Source organism: Crocodylus porosus, unplaced genomic scaffold (genome assembly GCF_001723895.1).
Source record: "Crocodylus porosus isolate Cpor-Errol unplaced genomic scaffold, CroPor_comp1, whole genome shotgun sequence".
Taxonomy (NCBI): domain Eukaryota; kingdom Metazoa; phylum Chordata; order Crocodylia; family Crocodylidae; genus Crocodylus; species Crocodylus porosus.
In genome coordinates this window covers 75,045,709-75,068,563 of record NW_017728947.1, presented here as the reverse complement: position 1 = coordinate 75,068,563, position 22,855 = coordinate 75,045,709, and the positions used below count along the sequence as shown (strand labels likewise).

The window sequence follows — 22,855 nt, the reverse complement described above, 5'->3', positions numbered from 1 at the left end:
GTTGTTCATACCTTTTGGGCAGATCACCTTGCAAAAGTTTCTTGGAAGACATTTGTATTAAGGAAGGATCTGATTGAAAAGGGAGAAATTGTTTACCATGCAGAGGTAGGGGGCACAGGGTTTGAGGAAACAGGGTGCAAAAAGGAGCGGGGTTGGAATTAGGAGGGAATCTGTGGTTTAGGACAGACTGGAAATAGGAAAAGGAGAGAGGAATGAGTGAACAGAGATGTAAATGGGTAGAACCGTGCAGAACCATAAGAGCGTATGGGATTCAGAAGCAACCACGGAAGAGCTCTATATACAAGGGAACCGCATGTTCAGGACATGCCTCCAGACCCAATCTCCAGAATTACAGAGGCTTTAGAAGAAGACTGAAGGGAAGTGTTGGCCTGAGATGTATGGTCTAAATTAGCAGAAACCACAGCTCCTCAAGGCACACCAACCTCTTGCCTGTGAGCACTACTGCACGGTACTACTACCTAATATCTGCCTAATGCATCTTTCCAGATGGAAGAGACCTTGTCACTTTTGGGCTGCCTTTTCACAGCTGGGTTATACCAACTCCCTCCTCAGCTCCATCACTCTGAATAGTTACATCTTCACTGACATCTTACTACCAAGTGCTAGTTGCTGCATGACAATTACTTTTGCTTGATCAGTAGGTTATTATGCTGTGAATGCCACTCCCAGTATTCTGGTCTGAAAATGGATGGAGAAGATTGTATATATTGTATGGATGGACAGAAATTGAGAGAGAATTCATGGATACCAGGAAGCCTTGTACTACTTACTCACATGTTCACTTGGGAATAGCCAGAACTACATACATCTCTGGATCCAGACACATATGCTTAGCTGTGAGCAAATGGCTGAGCGAGAAGATTTCTAAAAGTCTACTATTTCCCTACCCTGTCTCTGTGTATGGTCAGTTACTGCTTCTTTCACCAGAGCCTCATACTGCTGCTTTTGGCTATCGCTACTGATATTCTTCTGGAACATCTAACAACACCAGACAATCCTCTATGTCATTTATATATTACTTCATTAGGAGCCAGGGTACTACAAATATCTGGGTTTTGAGATTGTCCCACAAATGTCTTCTCCAGACCCCTTCCTGAGATGGAGAATGTAGAGACAGGGCAGTAACTGGTGAGATCATTGACATCATATCCAAATGTCTGGAAAAAGCCTGATGACTGCACACTTAAGGACTATTGAAAGCTTGTCCCCCCTCAGCAAGGCATAATTGGGTTTCTGGAACTGTAAATTCTATGTAGCTGGGTTGAGAAGCCACAAGAAAAGAACAAGTATGGCCAATCTGGCAGATCACTCCTAGTACAGTACTGATGGAACAACAGAACAGTGATTGCAGAATATCTGGGTGTGCCCTCCAGTATGAGAGCCATTGAGAGGACAGGCAGAGAGGATCTGCTCCCAGATAAGGAGATTTTCTGTTGTCAAATTGTAGAGATCTGAGGTTTTCAATCTTAAGTACTCTCCCCAGGTATGAGAGAGTTGTCTTGTTTCTGTGCATGCTTTGCTAGGATTCAGTACATTTGGAAACCTGCCATCAACATGTAACAGGCAAATATTGAGAGGTCACCTTACAATCTTTGACAGAGATGGATGAGAACACCAACTAAATCGCTGTCATTGTTTTAGAGAGCAGAACTCCACCAGTTCTCTGAACCTGCTCCTGACCCCTGATAAGGATAGAAGGCTTATACTGACACCATGAATCTAGAGTAGATAGCACAAGCTTTAAGTCACAGAAAATATCTAGAGCAGTGGTTCCCAACCTCTTTAGACTCAAAGCACCCTGTGGAAAATGTCAGCTCTTACATTTCATTCATTTCTTAACTACAGAAAAATACTAGAGCAATTTTTCTGTTGCAAAGAACTCAAAGCCCACAGCAGGTCAGAATGTTTTTGACACTATAGATTCCTACTTGAAAACTTTGGGTTTATCCTGTGAATCACGTAGGTGTTTGCACATGTAACGGCACTAGTATTGCATGGCACTCTGTGGGACCCTTAAAAGGATATCATGGCATCCTTGTGTGTTGCAGCACCCTGGTTGAGAATCACTAATCTAGAGCCACAATATTGCCCCTTGTAACAACCCACACAAATATGTGTACCCAGAAGGCCTCATGATTAGATCTGCAAAACCCTGGGAAATGTGGGTGTTTATTTCACCATGTAAAGGGGACTACCATTGTTCCAGGATACCTTGGTACCACATACTATATCCCTGGTTAATACAAGGCTAGACAAGGTTATTTTTGCCTGTTTCCTTCTATGCATTCCAGCTGATAACTAGTTCTTATTACTATTAATGATGCATACCAGTAAATTGTTTCAGAAGAATTCTCTCATTTTGCAAAGGGAGATGAGACAGAATGTGCCCTGGTTATTTGCATTAATCATATTGGTTTGTTTATTCTATGAACTCCTGAACCACTGCTTGCAAACGAGAAATTTCCTTGATGTTACTCATGTGGTCGGGAATTAGAATGAGTAAAGGGATATTTTAAAGACTTGTTTCTAACAGCATCCATGCATAAACCAAATATAATGGAAGGTTTTACATGGGGCTGGGAATGTGACCTTGAAGCGCATCTTCCTTCCAAACCAGAGAAGATGCTTTTTTAATTAGTTTCATGCTGCATTTCCAAGCATTTTCCTTTCCTGGATCTTCAGCCTGGAAGATGAATAATTTTTACTTGTTGTGGTCACCAGATTTCATTCAGCATTTTTGACACCATGTTTCAGCAAAGACCTTTCAAGCAATACATCTGGTTGAGCAAAGGATGCTAGCCTAACAAACACATACATCCACTAGGGGGCCACAAGCAATTGTGTACACACAGACATACACAATGCAGCTACATGTGTATTTGAAAGCCCCAAATTACAAAAAAGAGATACTGGGCACATCTACATGAGACACTTACTGCACGGTAGCCTAAGAAAAGTAGTGTGCTGGTCAAAACCCGTGCTATTAAGCTACTACACAGTGTTATTAGGCTACTGCACAATAACCGTCACCAAAAAAACGTGTGCTGGCTCTACTGCTCAGTAAATATAGGTAGTGCACATTCAGTTACCACTTCATTGAGGAAATATTAAACTAAATGTGCAGTAATTGTGGTGCATTAATGATTGCGTAGATGTGCCCACTGCCATCAAGAGGTCCCTGCAGTCCACCTCATCAGAAATTCATAGCCAGTCTTCCCTGTTCCTGCAAGCATGCCAAGATTCAGACATTTTACCAGCTTTCTTCACTGATTGATAATATTGGTTTTAAATGTTATGTTTTATGTTGGACTGAATAAAAGCTCCTAAGAAGAAAGGGCCTCTGATTCTCTTCAATTAAGCAAGCAAGCAAGAAGGAATAACACACTCCACCTGACAGCCAAGATGACATGGCCACAGAGCTAGTGAGCTTTGCTGGATGGATTTCTCCCTTGCTGCTCTGCCTAGGTTGAGTATGTGCTCCCCTACCATGTGCATGCTGAGAATTCCCTGATCCACCTCTGCTCCCAACATCTTCCTGTCTAATCTGGTACCTTTCATTTCTGAGGTGTCCCACAACCACCTTAATCTAAACACAGCCTAAACAGAATTTCTGACAGTTCATCACAAGCTCTCTCCTGGCTTCACACTCTGTCAACATAGAGAATGACCAGTTACCCAGACTGTCAACCTCCAGTTTGATGCTCCATTTTATACCATTTCTAAGACTCCTGGCTGCCTCTCAATTCCAGCTACTAAGACATGTACTGATATATCAAACATCCCTCTTCTTGACTACTGCAACCTCCTCCTTTCATTGTTCCAGCTCAGCCCCCTCCATTCTGCAAAATGCTGCTCTAAAAATAATCCTCTCCTGCAGCTTTGAACAGGCATTTGCCTGTTCAAATGCCTTAACTACAGTCCTCTTGCCTGGGTTATCAAATTAGGCATTCTTGTCCTCATATATTGTGGGTCCTGGAGCAACTCAGGTCTTGCTTCCTCCTATTCTCCACTCCTCATGCATAGACATCTTCCTTTGTAGTCTTCCCCTTACATTCTCCTCCACTCTTGTCTTTGCCTTTTGTTCTTCAGCAATGCTTCTTATCTTGTGCACCAGTCAATCTGCTTCCCTCCCCTCATTCAAAACCCTCCTTAAAACACTTCTTCCACAAGGGCTTTCAATTATAATTCACTAAAATGACAGTCATCAAAATAACTCAGCTGCAGGGATATTGATCCCTCTACCTCTATATCAAATGTGTCCAGCTGCCTTGTCTGGGTCTGATTTATATGGTAAATCCCTTAGGACAGGGACTGTGTCTTCCTCTTTGCACATGACCAAGCACACTGTTGGTGCTTGATAAATCAATAAATAATCATAATAATAGGGCAAGTCCTGGGCTGATCTTGATACCCTTTACATTTTCCTGATTGCTGGCCAGGGATACTTGGCTTTTAGACAGGTACTGGGACTTTTAAATGCCCAGGGAGGGATAAGATCTGACCTAACTTTGAAACTTCCAGTCTCCAGACTGCTGGAGGAGGTTGCAGCATTTTTATAAACGAGGAAACTCTTTACTGCTATCCATTCAAATGTAATGTCAAAATTATTGGCACTATTTATGGTGACATCACTTTCTATGGCAGGTGTAAAAGGGATATGAAGTTAAATGAGCGTAGTAAAGGTGGCACATGGCCTGCATGGCTGATCATGGGACTCATGACTCACATCATCCTTGTTGCTTTCCTTAAGCCATCATGAAAGATCCTCAAGCTGACTCTACGATACTGACACTGACATTGCACTGCAGGGCAAGAACCTTCCCTTCTGGCTCTGGAATTTGTTGGAACTGCACGTCTCTCACCTGTATCCACATATCATGAGGAATATCTACCAGCACTGCATCAAACAAACAATGATCTGCCCCTTTGCTCCAGAGGCTGCCACTTTCTGTTAGTAATCTGACCAACTACAGTCCCACCTGAAGGCTCTTCCTTCAGAGGAACATTACTAATAGTTGTTGCACACTAACTAATAGTCCCCCCGCCCCCCATCTTGCTACAACCTTTTTGATCCCTTCCAGGTATGTTTTAGACTGGCATGCAGACACAGCGGGTTACACTGATGGATTGTGGATGTGCTAATAAAATATTAAGAGCACCAGATATGCTGCTACTGTTAGATCTGGTAGCATCCTTCTCTCTGATCACCTGGTGTTACCAATCCATCTCTGGGAGCCTCACAGTGGTAGATGGAGTCACGCTAAGATGGCTTTTCTCTTTTTTCTTGGATAGACCCTACACAGGAGTGATAGATAGGTGACAGAACACACTCTCAAAAGTGACACCCCACCATGGTCAGTCTTGGTCATTTTGTATGGGAGGTTGCTAGAGAGACTGAGAAACAATTCCATCAGCATGCCAGTGATATCTAGCTCTTCTTCTCAGGAAGCATGGACAGGCTGTTGCTGAATGGTGCAGTGTCTAAAATAATTAGAAACCAGAATAGAAAATGTCTGGTTCAAGATCAAACCCAGAAAAATGTATGTGAGGCTGGTACGGTGTGGGGAGCAGTTCCTCTAGGTAGAAGGGCCACCCAAACATTAAAATGACTCCTTGCTGCTCATGGATATTAAAATAAGAGATGTATTTGGTGATATTTATGATTGCACTGAGTTAGAAGACAGTACCCTTAACTGCTGAAGCACAGTGATCCTTATCTCTCAGCTGATTTAGATCAACACACCTGATCAGCACATGCTTGCAGGAAAAGCATATCACACCAAAACCCAACCCTCTGTGCTGGCTACCCATCTAGTCCCAGATCTTCACCTAGTTCTTGACCATTTTCTTGAAACCACTATCCAAGACCCCATAGCAAAGCACTGTGTTCACCTGGAAGGCTGAGCAGAATAGAGCCTAATTTCAAAATCATGGGAGGAAAAACTTTCTCTTTGCAGAGTCCTCTGCTGTGCAAGTCCCTAACGCTGGAGATAAGGATAAGCAAGACTGTTGCCACTTCTAAGCCTTCATCATTGTGTTGTTTTCCCAGCATCCCAAGCAAGGGGACCACTGTAATCAAATAAGTGAGACACAACCCTGTCCTGAAGGGCTCAGACACAACACAAATGAGTTAAAAACAAAAGGAACTTGGAGGGTAATCCAGGATTCACCTTGACAAGTGAATACAAGTTACTACACAACCTGAGGAAGGATATTTTTCCTACCAAATGATACTGACTGGGACAACAAAGTACTTAATAAGAGCAATAATTTGAAGATTATCTACCACGTAAAGGCCAGTTTCTGCTCCAGAACTTGATCAAAGTTCCTGCTTACATCAGTGGGCATTTCACCACACCAGGGAGGTGGATCTGGAGTCCTGGAATTTTGCTTAGGTACATAAATTATAGCCAGAAGTGGGATTCAGCCCCCACAAATGAACAAGTTTAATGGCTCTGTCCAGACAAAGAGATACAGCCAGCTTCAAGCACCTTGCAGTCTATTCTTTTCTGGTCACAGTATTATGGGTAACTCAGTGATCCTGACAACATTTAGAGAGAGGGTCCTGCCTAGAAATCTCTGCCCTGAGGACTGGACAGAGACTAGGGCACATCTAGGAAATTCTCCTACTGATTGCAGGTGAATTGACTGGAATTTTTGTAGCCCATGCAGGATAATCACCTCTTTGAGTGTAACCCGCTGCTTTGGACTGCAACCTACCTTCCATCCCTTAAGTGAGGGTCTGGAGAGCTCCTCTTCCCTTCATCCTACTTCCTCTCTTGAGGTCTCTACCTCACTGGACATAAATATTGAGTGGAGCAGAAGAGGGGGAGGTGGTTAGCAGCTTTAGTTCCTGAAAATCTCATTTTGATTATTTATGGTCTAAGGGGTGGCTGCCATGTTGATATGCTCATAGAATCATAGAAGTTGGGTCAGAAGGGACCTTGTAGATCTTCAAGTCCGACCCCCTGGATGGGCAGGAGAAAAAAACTGGGCTCAAATGATTCCAGCTAGGTAGGTATCAAACCTCTTCTTAAAGGCGCCCAGGGTAGGAGCCAGCACCACTTCCCTTGGAAGTTGGTTCCAGCTCCTAGCCGCCCTAACTGTGAAGTAGTTCTTACAGATGTCTAATCTAAACCTACTCTCCAACAACTTGTGCCATTATTCCTTGTCATGCCAAGGGGCGCTAGGGGAAACAAGGTCTCTCCCAAACCCTTCTGGTCCCCCCTAGTGAGTTTATAGATGGTCACCAGATCCCCCCTCAGCCTTCTCTTGTGAAGGCTGAACAAGTTCAGGTCCCTCAGTCTCTCATTGTAGGGTCTGCCCTGTTGCCCCTGGATCGTGCGGGTGGCCCGCCTCTGGACCTCTCAATGTTGTCCACATCCCCCCTGAAGTGAGGTGCACAGAACTGGACACAGTACTCCAGCTGTGGCCTGACCAGTGTCACGTAGAGGGGGAGTATCACCTCCTTGGCCCTACTTGAGACGCACCTGTGGATGCACAACAAGGTCCAATTAGCCCTGCCAACTGTGACCTTGCATTGTTGCCCATGTTCATCTTGGAGTCAGTAATGACTCCAAGATCCCTTTCTGCCTCCGTGCTCTCAAGAAGGGAGTTTGCCATTCTATAAGTGTGCTGCTGGTTACTACTGCCCGAGTGCAGCACCCTGCACTTGTCAGTACTGAAACGCATCCTGTTTATGTTAGCCCACCCCTGCAACCTATCCAGATCTTGCTACAGTCTTTCCCTCTCTACTAGCGTGCTCACCTCACCCCAAATTTTGGTATCATCAGCAAATTTAAACAGGCTGCTTTTCACCCCATCATCCAAATCGCTGATAAAGAGATTGAACAGCGTGGGCCCAAGGACCAAGCCCTGGGAGACTTTGCTGCCCACTTCCCCCCAGGTAGAATGTGACCCGTTCACCACCACCCTCTGAGTACGACCCTTGAGCCAATCTGCAATCCATCTGACTGTGTAGGCATCAATGCCACAGTCGCCTAATTTTTTTTAATGGGGATGGGGTGGGAGACGGTGTCAAAGGCCTTGCTGAAGTCCAGAAAGACTATATCCACAACCATACCTGCATCCAATGCTTTTGTGACCTGATCATAAAAGGCACTCAGGTTGGTCTGACATGACCTGCCCCTAATGAAACTGTGCTGGTTGCCCTTGAGCATCATCCCTGAAGCCGGCCCATTGCAGATGTGCTCCACGATGATCTTCTCAAAGAGTTTCCCTAGGATTGAGGTAAGACTGACAGACCTATAGTTTGCCTGGGTCCTCCCTCCTCCCTTTTTTAAAGATGGGGACCACATTGGCTGTCTTCCAATCATCTGGCACCTGGCCCAAGCATCATGAGTGTTCATAAAGCTGTGCAAGGGCCCTGCAATAACCCCAACTAGCTCCCTCAACACCCTGGGGTGGAGAGCAACTGGACCCGCTGATTTGAACACATGACCCACTGATTTGAACACGAACTCAAACCAATGCAATTCCATATGCCTGTATAGGGTCTGACATCCTGGAAAATGCCAAAAGCACTTTTCCCTATACCATGTCACCTCTGGAGTACAATGTGGCAGGTACAAAGAGGAGTGCTCACAAGAATTTGAAATGGGACTTGGAGACAGGATGCCCAAGCTCTAATAGTGGTAGAGCTCTGTTTGACTTTGTCAGGCACGTCATTTTCCCTAGCCATGTCTCTATTTCCCTATTTTAAAAATGAGGGTGATAATACTGACTTATCTTTGAGGGCTGTTGTGAGGATTAATTGGTTAATGTTCAAAATGTGCTCTGCACATGGATGCTCCTGGGGATAAGTGCTATGTGCAAAGTAGTTTTAGTAGGGGAAGTAAAGCAGGGCATAAATCCCTGGCAGGGATTTTGATTAGTTCAGCAGAGGCCAGGACTAGGTCTTTTAGCTCAAGCAGTAAAGACTCAGCACAAGACACTGTGTGTGAACCATCAGTACATCAGACTGGGCAGGTCCAGCCCATGGGCTATGCATGCGGAACTCCTGGCCTAACACAATTTGATCCTGAGCCTCACTGGGGCCTCCAAGTACTATGGCAAAATACATATAACACTATCCAATGTACTGTTGCTTACCCTGCTACCTCCTTGCTTCGTCCTCCTTAGATGTTTATGTAGCAAGGAGGATGCTCGAAACACAGAGTTGTAAGCACCAAGAGTGGTTTCTTTCTAATCACCAAACTCTCAGCAGCTCCCTTGCCTAGGTCTTTGGTTACACAGAGCCATCAGCAGCCTCAAGAGCCATGTCAGATGAGGCACAAAGGAAAGCACCATTAGGTTGCAGGCTGGCACAACAGGCAAGATTGTCACAGTTGGAGCAAGAAGACAGAAGGAAGAAAGTGGCAACTCAGAAGAGAAATAAGACAATCTGAAGGACAAGACCTTCAAAGAAGCTGACCTGGAAGCAGAAGGAAAGACCAAGAGCAGGCCAAAAATGGACACTTCTCGAGCAGCACCTAAGAGCAAAAGAATCCACCTGAGAAAGCAAGCACTGCCATTTAGCTTCGCTGTTAAGCCCTCCATAACTTGGCCTCAGCTCACAACTTAGCTCTGGTCTGTACCTACTCCCTCAACTCTTTCCACTCATATCTCTAAGGCTTTTTATGCCATCCCCATTCTTTCACCTCCTCCTGTGCACCATGCACCCTTTTCATCTGCCTACACATTCCTCTTTGCTTTCTCTTTCACCATCTCTACCTCAGTACTCTACTCTGGCTAATTCATAACAGAACTAATTGTATGCTCTTCCATCTTTGTATACTATTACTTCCCTTTCTCTTGCTCTCTGTTCTCTTCTCCCTCCTTTTCTCTTTCCCAGTCCCCATTGTCTTCTCCCCATGTGGGATTCTCCAGTTTCTCTATCATAAGATCATCTTCTGTGTAATCTAAGGACCATATTGAGGAGGCTTTCTTGGCTGTCTGTCACCCAATATAAATGGATAGTCTAAATTCCCTAGGAGCTTGTCGTTTTACAGCTTGGAGATGACTAATTATGGCTCCAGAATATCCTCCTCTTTGTTCTCTTCCTTTCCCTCTCATCCTGCTGTCTTCTCTCCCCAAGAATGTTTCCACAGTACTTTTCACTGTTCAACTGTAGCTCCTATGTGCAGCACTGTAAGTATCTCTTACTTATGCTGCCCTCCACCTTTTCTCCCCTGTCCATCTCTTCCAAGGAAGCTGCCTACAAGGTACAATCCACTCATGGCAGTTATCCCAGAGTGTCCATCATAGCCACAATAGCTGTAAAAATAGTGAGAAGGAGCAGGACCACTCAGTCAGCACGGGCCCACTCAACTGGCTCAACCTGGCAGAGAGCACTTACTGCACACTACTAGGGCCGAAGCAGCATTTGTATTCACCTATAGCTGCACAACTCTGGGCACCGCCAGGTTTTCCAGCCTGGCCCCTCCTCAGGCCTTTGCCTGAATGGTATCATCAGACTTCACAGATCTAAGGTATATGAACCTATTCTGCTTAAACATAGGCCACGTAAGGCAAACAGGCTTCTCACAGAAGTTTTCCCATGCTCATTGACTCTACCACCCTCCTTCACTTGGCCAGATTTACACTACTGTCCAGGATGAGCCTTCTTTTAAGCTTTGCACTGAAACAATCTCTGCCAGGCCAAACAATGTCACTCCTACCTGAAGTTCTCCTCCCAGGACACTGAAGTGGGTCTCAGTGACATCAAATCCTCCTTGTCTCACTGGTTGCAATGAGGGCCGCAATCATTGCAGGAATTCCTGGGAAACTGCAGGCATCCCATTCAGCCTCCTTAATGTGCATTGCCCTCTATAAGCAGTGGATTTGGAATTGGGTTCTCTTGCCTTACCCTTTGCCTTCATAACCAACTCCCAGCAGGGTCCCTGGTCTCTTCTCCTGCTGTCCGCTCCTTCTTGGCTACGGGCTAACTAGGGTTTGTACTCTGCTGTTCTCCATCTTTTCAGACTCATCTGCCCTTGTCCCTTCAGGGCACATACCAACCATTGGAGGCTCCAGAAAGGATCAGCTCTTTTTATTCACATGCATCCTCCTCTCATGCTCCTCCAGAACTGTCCTGTTCAGAGTGGCAGCTTGTGATTTATCCCAGAGGTGAAACAGGTTCAAAGAATGCAAAGGTTGCAGGATACATGGGGAAATGGCATCACTTGTCCCCAGCCCACAGGCAATAGGGCATCCTCCATACTTATGTGATCACCTTCTGCATCTCGGACACACTATCATCACCTGTTTTATTGTTCACTTTTTACCTGCACTGACTTTATTGCCATCAGCACGGTCCAGCATATTTTTGTTGGCAGGAATCTTTCTGTTAAAATCCCAACCTTAACTATAAATTAATTGTAAACAGAAGCTGCAATACATGCAGTTTATTTCCTCGCAGCTTTGCCACTATCCTTTGGTAAAGTTCACTAGCTGATGCAGCTAGCAATACAACTAACATGCTGAAGTCATGGCTCTAGCTGGCTAATGTCACCATGATTTGGGGTTGTATGCTTAGGCCTAGGTAGTTCCTTTTGCAGGTAAGGGCACACTGGAGGGATAGCACAGTCCTCGTTGGTGCAAGTGCAGCTTTCCCAGGTGCACTGTTCTGTCCTGACCAGTGGCACCAGTTTGTCCCACCCCCGTCAGGCAGCTACATCTCACATGAACATTAGATCAGAGCAGTGATCTGATTACATTATAGCTGGAGTGCAATGAGGCCCAGGAGTGTACAGAAGGTTCATTGAATCCTCCCTTTTCTCTTCCTGGGAGAACTATTCAAGGGCCAGCTATAATCAGCTCTTGACCTGAGGTACAATGAGCAAGTACAGTTTCCCCATATACTTTGGATATACATGACTTCCCTTGGACTCTAGTGGATATATAAATCTGAGTACCCAGACTATAGCATACTGCATATGTTGTCTATAGGATAAGGAAAAACTGCATGATACCATTTCTCACATCCAGTAGACTATGAAGCCACATGGTTCAAACCATGAACTTGATTCTCCTCTCTCCTACATCAGCTGAACCAACTGCACTGAACTCTTGGTCTTTGCAACAATATAGAAGGATCATGATCACTACCATAAATGTATCCACACAAGCTATCAGAATTAGGGCTGCTTCTGCATGCTTAAGTGTGCCATTTTCAGACTTGTCTGTTGGGCTTGTTGATTTAAAACAAGGAGATCCACCAGGCAATTGCAGTCTCTTATTGTATGTATGTGCAGTACCTAGCACACTAGGGTCCCAATCTCAATGAGGTTTATATTATGCCAGTATTCAGAGACCCTATGGGCCCACCCCATGAACAAACTGAGGGACCAATTTTGATAGTGTGTACACTGCTGGCACTGCATTAGAAGAAGCTGTAAAGAGCAAAGAGTCAAAAATGGAAAGGGATCCAAACAGATTAGAAATACAGGCAACAAGTAAAGCACGATTCATCTCAGAATAAATGTAGTTAAAAATCATTCCACACTCAGTTATTCACTGAGAAGAAGAGATTGGAAATAGAAGAGCAGCCAAGAGAAGCCAATAGTAGAAGGGTGCCAGGACTGACAGGGTGGAAACAATAAAAGAACAGAAGAGAGATGTTCCGTTCAGCATCATGCTCACTACCACATAAAACTGTCTGATGTACCAACGTGGAGGAAATAGCGACTGCACACAAGCAATGCTTCACTTCCACATTCCTGATAGCACAAGACAAAGAAGCAACACAAAGAGCACCAAGCTATATTAATTTAGTAGCTTCTTCAATGTTTATGTTTACATTGTGCCTCATCACCCTTTAGTTGCAGGCCTAACAGCTTCTCCCTCCAGAAGGATGTGTGGTAGAGGAGCAGACATCACCTCTGATCATGTATTAGATAATATATTCTAAACTAAGAGCCACCAGCAGAGTATGACCTGTTCCCCTGGGATGTATGTCCCCCCCTGCAATAATGCTGCTCCAATTGGATTGTCTCTTCAGAATAACTGGTCAGAGGGGCTTGCAGCAGACCCCAGAAGCCACTACTACTAGAGTGTTTTACAGCAACAGGGCATTCTCCCTTTCAGACTCTGGTTTCTCCCACACAGTGGCTCCAACAGGCCTCAGAAAAGGGTTGGGCAGAAAAGGGTAACTTGAACCTACAGCAGGATCTGTCTCCTGAATGCAGTATTTTGAGTAGAAAGGATGTATGATAGTGAGGAAAATGTGTTTCTGTCCTACCAGAATAATCTGAGTGTCTCCACAGTCAAAGCTCCCGTGATGGCAGAACCCCTCCTCTACTGGCAGAGCAGTCTCAGCTCTCTGACCAAAAAAATACTTCTGCCACCACCCTGCAGCTGGGGCCTATGTACAGTCTATACCAGCCTCAGAGGTTTGGAGTGTGCCTATGGTAAGGATGAATGATTTGTGCTTGCCCCCTGCCAGTGCTGAGACCCACCCGACCCAGCACAGCTATGGATGTGTTTGCACTCCTGGGGCTTCCTTGTTGCAGCCACCGTCTGCCACCAGAACTTCTGGCCCCAGAAGCAGTCAGCGTGGGCAACATGGCCCTAAATTCTCTTTAGTAACAAAGCCACAAAAAGAGGATTGGGATACAAAACAAATAGAATATTAATACATGAATGGAGAAAACAATTATGAACTGAACACCTCTGAGGTTTATTAAAGTCCTTGAGAGAACATCATGATACATACTTAACTCATATTATCCAGCAATGCCTATATTTTGTTTAATGTAATGCACTGCACTTTGAATACATCTTTAGCTGGTCCACTTTCTGATTTAAGTGCTTCACAAGACCAGCTCTTTCTGTACAGCCTACAAATTATCCAACTATTAAATGGCTACATCTTGGGGAGTTAGTGCCACAGCTCATTCACTTATTAAAAAATATTGGCTAAATGGAGGAGGGGTCCTCATCACTTCAAGTTTAGTTGGGTGCAGTATTATTTTCACCTTCTCATTCCTTTTTAATCATTCTACATTGCAGGCTCTTTGGGGCAGGACTTGCCGCTTCCTGTGGTCGAATATAGCACCTAGCACAATTTTTATATCAGCACTAAATTTGGAGAGGAAAATGAACACATGGACAGAAAATTGTCTGAAGGGCCATAAACAAAAGGTAATGAAAACAAGCCATTACAGAAAGGGCTAAATTAAAATAACTCTTAATTGAAAAGGAAAATGACTATGAACTGATATCAGCTAAATAAGCATGTTATAGAAGAGGCACTAAAAATGGATGAACTACCCACATACCTATTAGGCACATATGGGCAGAATAACACTCTTAGGGAGCCAGTAAGTTTGATTACTTTTATTATTCTCGCCTGTACACTTCCCATGTTTATAAAAGCACAGGGGAAGATAATGAACACTTCTCTAATCTCATTGGCCATGATGCTCAGGAATTATTGGAAGAGGTATTTATTGAGAAAACAGCAAGCTATTATAAAAATTACCTATTTCACAAATTCTTCAGAAGGCTGCCAACTCCAACATCAGCAGATACCACACGCTACCAGAATATACAGAAGTTTATGACCAAACATGTCCCAGTATCACTAGTATACATAAACAGAAAAGAACTCTGGACAACATGCTTCATGTAGCTCTTTTTCTACTCTCAACAGGGCATAACATCACCATGAATTTTAGTGTGTAGGAAGAATCTCTCTTTAACCTGGTCCCTTTCAATTAAGCAGAATTTATAAAGGCGGGGGGGGGGGAGGTGAAAGACGGTGGCAAAGGTATGACCTCATAACACTCTAGAATGTTACAACAATTCATTCTGCACCATTAATATCTCAGTAATTCCATCCTTATACTCTGAATTATTGGCCATGTTGAATGAACAATCCCCATTTTTATCCTTCAGGCAATACGGTTTGGATCAAAATTCTTTACTTTAAATAGATCATGGCTGCTGGGGCCTGATTTTTGTTACTGGTTATGAACCCAATAACTTGGCTTTAAATAAGATTTTTATCATTGCTCTTACTATGGATCCTCTAACTCAGAAAGATTCACTCCAGCAATTATACAAATCCTGAATAATCACGAGATATTAAGAAAAGGCAGTGTAACCCACGTGTAATACTATTCCAAGTGTGCCTTCCTGGGGTACTTAAAGACAGACAAACCCTAGATATACCATTTAAACATCTCTTTTCCTCTGAAGTTCAATTTCACCTGCTCTAAAATATTTAGGCCATCTGCTCATTATACAATGGTTATATCAAGAATTACCAAAAAACCCCTTTAAACACCCCCCAAGCCCTTTAAATACCTTCTTTTCAGTTCAATAAGGGATTATTTTCCCTGTGATTGATTCTTTACATGAAGACTGGGGTCAGTCACAGTCTTATTACATTTACCCAATATTTTGTTAAAACTTCTCAGATACATTCCTTTGATGTAATTACACTGATACACCATTATTTCAGTAATCCCAAATCGAATTATTACAGGGCAATGATACTTTAAATATCAGATGATTACCAGGCTTTGTAAATATTGTGTTTTAATAAATCTAACAGGTAAATTACATAAACCCATACAAAATAATTAAGAGATCACCATCTTTGCCATAACAGAATTGGATGGGAGAATTCCTGCTGGTAGAGTGAACAATAGTAAGTTTAGAGAAGTCTTGATATATTCTAAATTGTCTAGATGTGTTAGACAAAGGCCTGCCTGTACCAGCCTACAGATGCCACCTGGATTATGACGAAAGGTCTGAGTTTATTTTGACAAGTGTCACTTCAGTTCTGCTATAGACTCTTCCAAACATGTGACAACATTTGTACGTGTATCTTGTGAAATTTAGTATGATTTGAAGGAGGTGCCTAGCTGGAAAAAATTATTCCTCTCTCTCTCTCCAGTGCTACCCATGGAATAATCCTCAGGTTTCTTCTATGGGTATCCAGTCCAAAAAGAAGGTACATCGTTACAGTGAGGAAGCTAAAGAATATCTAATATCATTGTGTTACCTGAGAGCTGTTAAAAATTGTATTCAAAGCATTGGTCTAAATCACTAACTCTCTCAGCCTTTGATGCCTACTCAGAATATACTACTGTTTGTTATAGGTTTTCCTTAGAAGTAAATATTTTTTTATGTCCTCTTTCCATTTCATTGTTCTTATTTTAGCTTCACATTTTTCTCTACTTTCTACCTCCCAAAAATAATGTCATAAATGAAAACAAAGGATAGTGTCAGCAGCAGTCCAGTCAGAACCTGTGCAGTTTCTCACTAAGACCAGAATGATACAACAACGTCTTAATTAAATGAGCTAAGAGGGAGTGAGCAGTATATTTATGAAATGCAATGATGATACTAAATTGGGAGGAGCTGAAAACTCTAGTGATGACAGAGAATTACAAAGGGCGCAATAGAGATTAAAACTGCAAGCAAGGAATAAAGTGAAATTCCTCTCAGGAAATAAAAATGTAGCTAATGTCAGTAGAAATAAAAATTGAAACCCAAAATACTGAATGAAATAAGGAAATGAGACTGTCCCCAAGGACTTGGGTAATTGTGAGCAACAATTAAATAAACCAAAGATTTAAGAAAGAGATCTTCACAGCTTGGATAAGCAGTGACTAAGGGTTGGAGAGTGACAGCTGGGAAGACAAGTTAAGAGAATATGAACTTGAAAATAGGCAAGATATTATTTAGGCTGGAGAATGGGAGAATAATGTAATGGGACAGAATTAAGAAAAAGAAAAATCAAGACTAAATATCAAGAAGCTTGTCCAATCTTTAGAATCATCTTTCCAAGGCTTGTGGAAGCTTGTGATATGAAATAGCAGACATGAAACACTATAAGAACACAATATAGTCCTATACTGGCCCTTTCCACATCACCGTGTCACCCAAGTTCTTCCCCATCAGAGCTCGTAAGAGCTCTCTTACATGACATATTCGTCTTGCATGAAATACTCAGATTCCCCATGAAGTAATACCACAAAAAGCTATGATTTGAACACTTCCTATAGCCACCCAGTGTCATTCATGATCACTTTCTGCTGGGGCACCAGTGTAATCAGCAAGGCCAATGCTTGTAACAGCCACGTCCCAGAGTGTACAGCTCCTCCTGCACAAGTCTAGTCTGGTCCCATTTGAGCAGGAAGATCACAGCAACAAAAAATGCAGGATCAAAATCTGCAGCATAGAAACTGTTGGCAGCCTCTTACTGGCCAGCAAAATATAGAGAACCATTCAGTGAAATGAAATTGCTTATCACTCCTCCATTCCTGACCAAGAAGAATAGAAATCCCACTGACTCACAATGCCAGGAAAAAAATAATCTTCATATCAAAGTTACCTGTGCAACCATGATCTGAAGTGTGTGAAGGCATTTGTCAATCGCAGTCTGTCAGAAACCTGTCAACTTCAAGCTGTCAGTCAGTCAACCTGGCATGATCTGTAAACTACATTTCTACATTGTGATAAGCCAGCTATATCTCTGACTTAAGCTCACCACTACACTGAGAAAGGGTGACAGCCTTTTTTATGGGAAACCAAAACTGTTGCCCATATGCACCACTGGACCTTATATTAAAAGGACTACTTGTACTGCTCCAGTCTCTTAGACTTTGAATCAATATCCCCCCCAAAAAAGTCAAGAAGTGTAAAACCAGCCCTCTATCTAATTTGTTCTTCATAGAAGACAAAGCTTCAGGACTTACTGATTAAGGTGAAACTTCAACATGGATCATGAGTAGTAAGAGCCCTTATTCTGTTCCTATTTCAGGTAATGGGCCAATTAATTATTGCTCAGGTCTGCTGAAAATCCTAACAGTGCTTAGGGCATCTACAAGCCTAGTTAGCGAGGTCATCAGGAGATAGGCCAGCACAACAGGAGAAGAATCAAGTCCCAATCCTTCTCGACCACAGAACATTTGAGTTAGCACACATGGGGGAGAGGTCTGGCCAGGATCTGGGCTACAGAGAAAATGGAACAAAGTGGTCTGATTTAAGAGAAACTTCCCACTCCTGTACCTCCCATGGCTTATCTCCCTATAATTTACAGTATCAGTGCTTTACGAGAGCTCTCTTTAACCCCTCTGAAAAAGACAATTCACACAAAGGCCTGAAGAGATGGTTGTATAATGATGCATTGGTCCCCTGGGTGCAGAGGGAAGACACACAGGCTGGAGGCTGCACATGGTGGGGTGGTGGTGGGGAGGCAGGGGCAGAGGAGTCAGTTAAAGAAAACAAGGGATACAGTAAAATCCCAAAGAGACTTGTGTGACATCAAAAGAGGAACCTCAGCCACATAGTAGCTGTTCTGCAGCAGCTCGAGAAGCAGCTATTGCTGATGCATAAGGGAACAAAGCCAAGTTTCAGCTCCCAGACAGCCAATAAAATACAGGAGATGCAATGAGTCAAGCCACAGGCTCACTACTTGGTTGCTGTGTTCTTGTGGTTAATGTAGAGATCTGAAGGAGGAGCAGACTGGAAAGAGAGATCAGAGGTATCTTTTAAGTTACCTTTGTGATTCTCACGTGTACATTAGCAGGAATCTGCTCTGCCTCTGGTGCTACCTGCAGCATCCTTAAGGCTCCTTTAAGATCTGTTTTCACTTTAACAGCCCCCTCTGCTGCCTCCCCCCTCTTCTGGCATGCCCTCTGCCAAAAGCTGAAACTTGTTCACACCATAGTTCATACTTAATCTTATCAACAGCAACGCTAGACAACCTAAAATAGACCACAGGTTCTTTCCTGGAAGAAGAGATCAGTTCTTCACTGGCCCACAGCTCCATCCCATACTGGGCTGAAAGCAGGGTTTTCCCAATTCAGGGATTTAATCTCCATAGATTTCCTTCTTAACTATGCCACAGAGACCTTTGGAAGCCAAGAGGCCTCTCCAGTCCATTTCTGAACTTTTCTTTTTGCAAATTTTCCTTTGTGAGTTATTTTTCTGTGTTATCTGTTTTAATTTGTTATAAACTATCCTATATATCTTGTGTCAGTTGCTATGGATGTATGCACAGACAGTTCAAAACAATATACCCTCCCACAACAGCAACACACAAAGCAACATTACCACGCAAAATTCATTACAATGGCAAAGGCACACCACATCATCACACTATGGCACAGCCACCAAATACAAGTTTGCAAACAACAGATGCCTGGAGGTTTAAATAGTGAAGAGCATCCAGGTCTCTGCAGTTGTATTCAGCAACATACAAGTGTTCCTCTCCTTTGGGAGTAAGTGAACGAGGTCTGGGAGAGATGGGATAAGGAGGGTTGTTCTAAGAGCTTGAAGAAGTAGGATTACCTGTATCCTGTCTTCAGGCAGTTCTGTTTTCATGGCCAGCATCTCTCTGGCATAGACATCAGGATAATGGGCCTCATTGAAGGCCTTTTCCAGTTCCTCCAGTTGGTAGGACGTGAAGATTGTCCTGTGGGGGTGGGGAGTAAAACTCATTGATCAAAAAGCAGAGGAAGAAATCAAGTGAGGAGCAGTCAGAGGCAGGAACAAACAGGCAAATGAAAATCTAAGAAACTGGAAAATAAACATACACTTTTTTCTTGTGTTTTTATGAATGGAAAGTCTGGCCTGAGGGTGAAGGAACAACCAGAAATGCCAGGACACTGTGTTTATACTGTCACAGTCACCTTCACTTTCAGCTACTTCCCCCTGTAGACAGACAGACAGACAGACAGACAGACAGACAGACAGACAGACAGACAGACAGACAGACTCCTCCCTAGTTCATCTCTCCCAACACCACCACCAGCACAGAGATAATACTAACCCTGACACTACCTCTCAGAACTTGTTTCTTTCTAGAAAACCTTTGGAGAATTACTTCCTCCTCTGAAGGAAGCCTGAGTCCTGACTTACAGAATTACCTTCCCTTTTATGTTAACCATATGCACACTCAAGTGACAGCCACTCTGAGGCGCTGACACAAAACACCCTGTTCTTAGTCTTTCATGTCCCCAAAATCTGTGAGTGCCCAATGCTGCTTATGTTGCTGACCCTCGGCCTCACCCTCTTCACAAAGCCAACTACTAGTTCTCTAACAAGTCCACAAAACCTTTTATCCAGACTGCTTACTACTCCTATTCACCAATTTCCCCCAGGATACGGGACACCTCCAATCCCAGTTACCTTCCTCTTCCTTGGGAAAAGAAACCAAACAACCCATCGTTCCATGATCCATTAAAACCTTGCCAGCTGTTCCAAAGGGGCAACAGCACAGCCTGTGCCTGCCTCACCAGTTCCCAGCCCAGGATGACTGGACTGAAAAAAAATTAGCAGCTTGGACTGATGAGAGCACATCTTCAGAAAATGACAATACACTCCAGACCTTTTCTACCTCCAAATTTCAGTCTAGCCCAAACCCTTTTAACCCATAATTTCCAGGTGTTATCTACTGATCAAGGCAGGGTTTTTTTTCCATTGGGAAAACTAACTGCCTTGATTTAAAATACATACATAAACAATCAAACCAAAAAAACAGGCAGCATAGCTCCCAAAAAGGAGAAAAATGCAGAAGAGGGGAAAATTAAAATTATTTTCTAAAACAAAATTAGAATTTCAGAGGATCCATCTACACATTCCCAATAGGACAAACAGAGAGACAGTTTCAAAATTACCTTCCAATATTAAAAAAATCTAAAGGATTCCATGAGATCAATAACATTATTAACAAAAGCAGCATGTGCATGCAGGAGACCCTCCCTGCAATCAGATCTTTATTTAAAATACACTCCTAAATTTGCAGTTTTTCATGGGATTTTTCGTTTTTGCTGCTTTTGTAGAATGTCAAACTCTAGGGATAAAAGAAATCCAAGCACTCAGACAATTTCTCTCTCCAGGACTAAAAAAAAAAACCCATTGTTGCCTTCTTGACCTTTTTTTAGTTTTTGTCCAATCTAAGTGCTTCTAGTAATTGGGGTTTCTATTCATCTTCTCAAAGAAGTAAAATCAAAGTCCAACACAGCTCACTGATAGAATATTTTTCCCCTGACAGTCAGCCTAAATTTTCCATACACTTCCATAGTCTCAGTTTCCTATCATAATATGCAATCTCTCCCCCTCGGAGTCATTTGCAGACTGCCGACCTGCGAGTTCCCCATCACCACTCAGCTGTCACTTAGTCCAGAAAAAGGGAAAAAACAAAACAAAACGAAAACCTCAAACAACGCAAAGTTGCTACTACACAACATAAAAAATTCAGCACTTCCAAATCATGTTTTCAGTATCCTGGTCCATCCCCAGTCCTGATTGCATCCGGAACCTTATTTCTCTTACTCCAAGCTCAACCCTGTTTGCAAAGGACCAAGGAGTTTATTTACAAGCAGGGAACAGTTTGGCTTGAGAAAAGCCCCACATAGCTCACTTGTCAGTTCCTCCAGAGTGGGATGGGAACACTAGCAGGGAATCAAGCCCATTCTGTTGCATAATGGCAGGACACCTATTTGGAAATTTAATCTGTTCCCACACCGCAACTTAACTAGGCTTTTACCAGGACACTTTTAATCCATCTATCCTGCCTCATGACAGGATCAATTTAATTACTCCTAAATCATCCACTGTAGCTGTGTCCCTGGTCGTTTTTTGTCTCAACTATTTCCAGCCATAGCAATCCAAAAAATTCAGTTCACTGTAGTATCTAATGTTTATGAGGCTCAGCAATTTCAGCTCCATTTTATAGTAGGGGAACAGAGCTGCAGAACGACAGTGTCACACCCAGTCAGTAGCAGAGCTAGGGACAGCCTAGATGCAGAAACATAATCCTAGTGTCTTGGCCAATATGCCAAGGAATGAAGTCTTCCTCATCTTCCCTGGGGGCATGTTCTGTTTCCAAACTATTTTATTCATTGCCAAAGGAGGTAAATGCTTCAATAATGAATAAGTTGTTGACAGATATTGCTGTTTGCCCAATAAATGGATTGCTCTAATGTCTGGCAAAGACCTAATTTCAATGATCTGGCTATTCCCATTTCTACAGGCTCTGTGCAAATGCCAGGACAGTTTGTGAAATATGTATTTCAGAAACACAGGGGCATCTGGTTTCAGCACAGAGAATTGGCGGGGGGAGGGTGTTGGTTGGTTGGTTTCCAAGCTGTCTGGTGTTGAAATAAAAACACCTTCAGATAAATATTGTTGCCATTTACAGTCAACTGCCAAATCCTGCTCCTTTTCACCCCGCAGCAGTCAAGTCTCAGGCATACAGATTCCTCCCTCCTGTCCCCTTTTGCCAAGGGTTCAGACTTGATCCCAGCCTTCCGCCTGCTCGCACAACTGGCTCTTAAGCCCAGGTGTATGGGAGAGAGAGAGGGAAGGTGAAGATGGGGTTAGACCCAATTTGTCCTCAGCTGGCCGGTAAGGATGACAGATCGCTTTCTTCCCGGGTTATATTTTATCTTGGACTTGCCCTGGCGTTTGAGGAGCACCACCAGCTCCCCTGCAGCAAGCTGCAGCCCCAGCGCTGCCCCCCTCATTCTTCCTCCCCAGCCTCTTACATCCATGAGCTGCACTTAGGCCACTGCTCCAAGGGGATGTAGGCTGAGCCAGAGCTGCCTCTTCCCCAGCACCTCCGGGCCCGGCGCTGAGTGAGGTGGCAAAGGCCCGAGGGGAGAGGGGCCGGGGCCGCTCTCACCTGTGCCGCCGCTTCTTCCGTTTCTTGCTCTGGTTCAAGGAGGACTTGGACATTTTCCTGTCGCTGGAGGAAACATCCTCGGAATCTGGGGGGAGAGAGGCGGCCGCGTGGGCGCGGGCTCGGGGCGCTGCCTGCCTGCGGGGCTCGTCCTCTCCGGCCCGGGGCTTCGTGGCGAGCGCGCCGCGGCGG

The 22,855-nt window shown here is 43.7% G+C and overlaps 1 protein-coding gene across 1 annotated transcript in view; it reads right to left on the bottom strand.

The window, feature by feature from the left end:
• The window catches only part of VSX2 (visual system homeobox 2), a 34,382-nt gene that overhangs the window by 9,243 nt on the left and 2,284 nt on the right, over positions 1–22,855 (bottom strand). Inside the window, exons 2-3 of the mRNA XM_019551130.1 lie at positions 22,667–22,751; positions 19,330–19,453 (exon numbers count right to left, since the gene is read on the bottom strand). Coding sequence (XP_019406675.1) covers positions 19,330–19,453; positions 22,667–22,751 — 209 coding nt within the window. The remainder of the gene's footprint in view (positions 1–19,329; positions 19,454–22,666; positions 22,752–22,855) is intronic.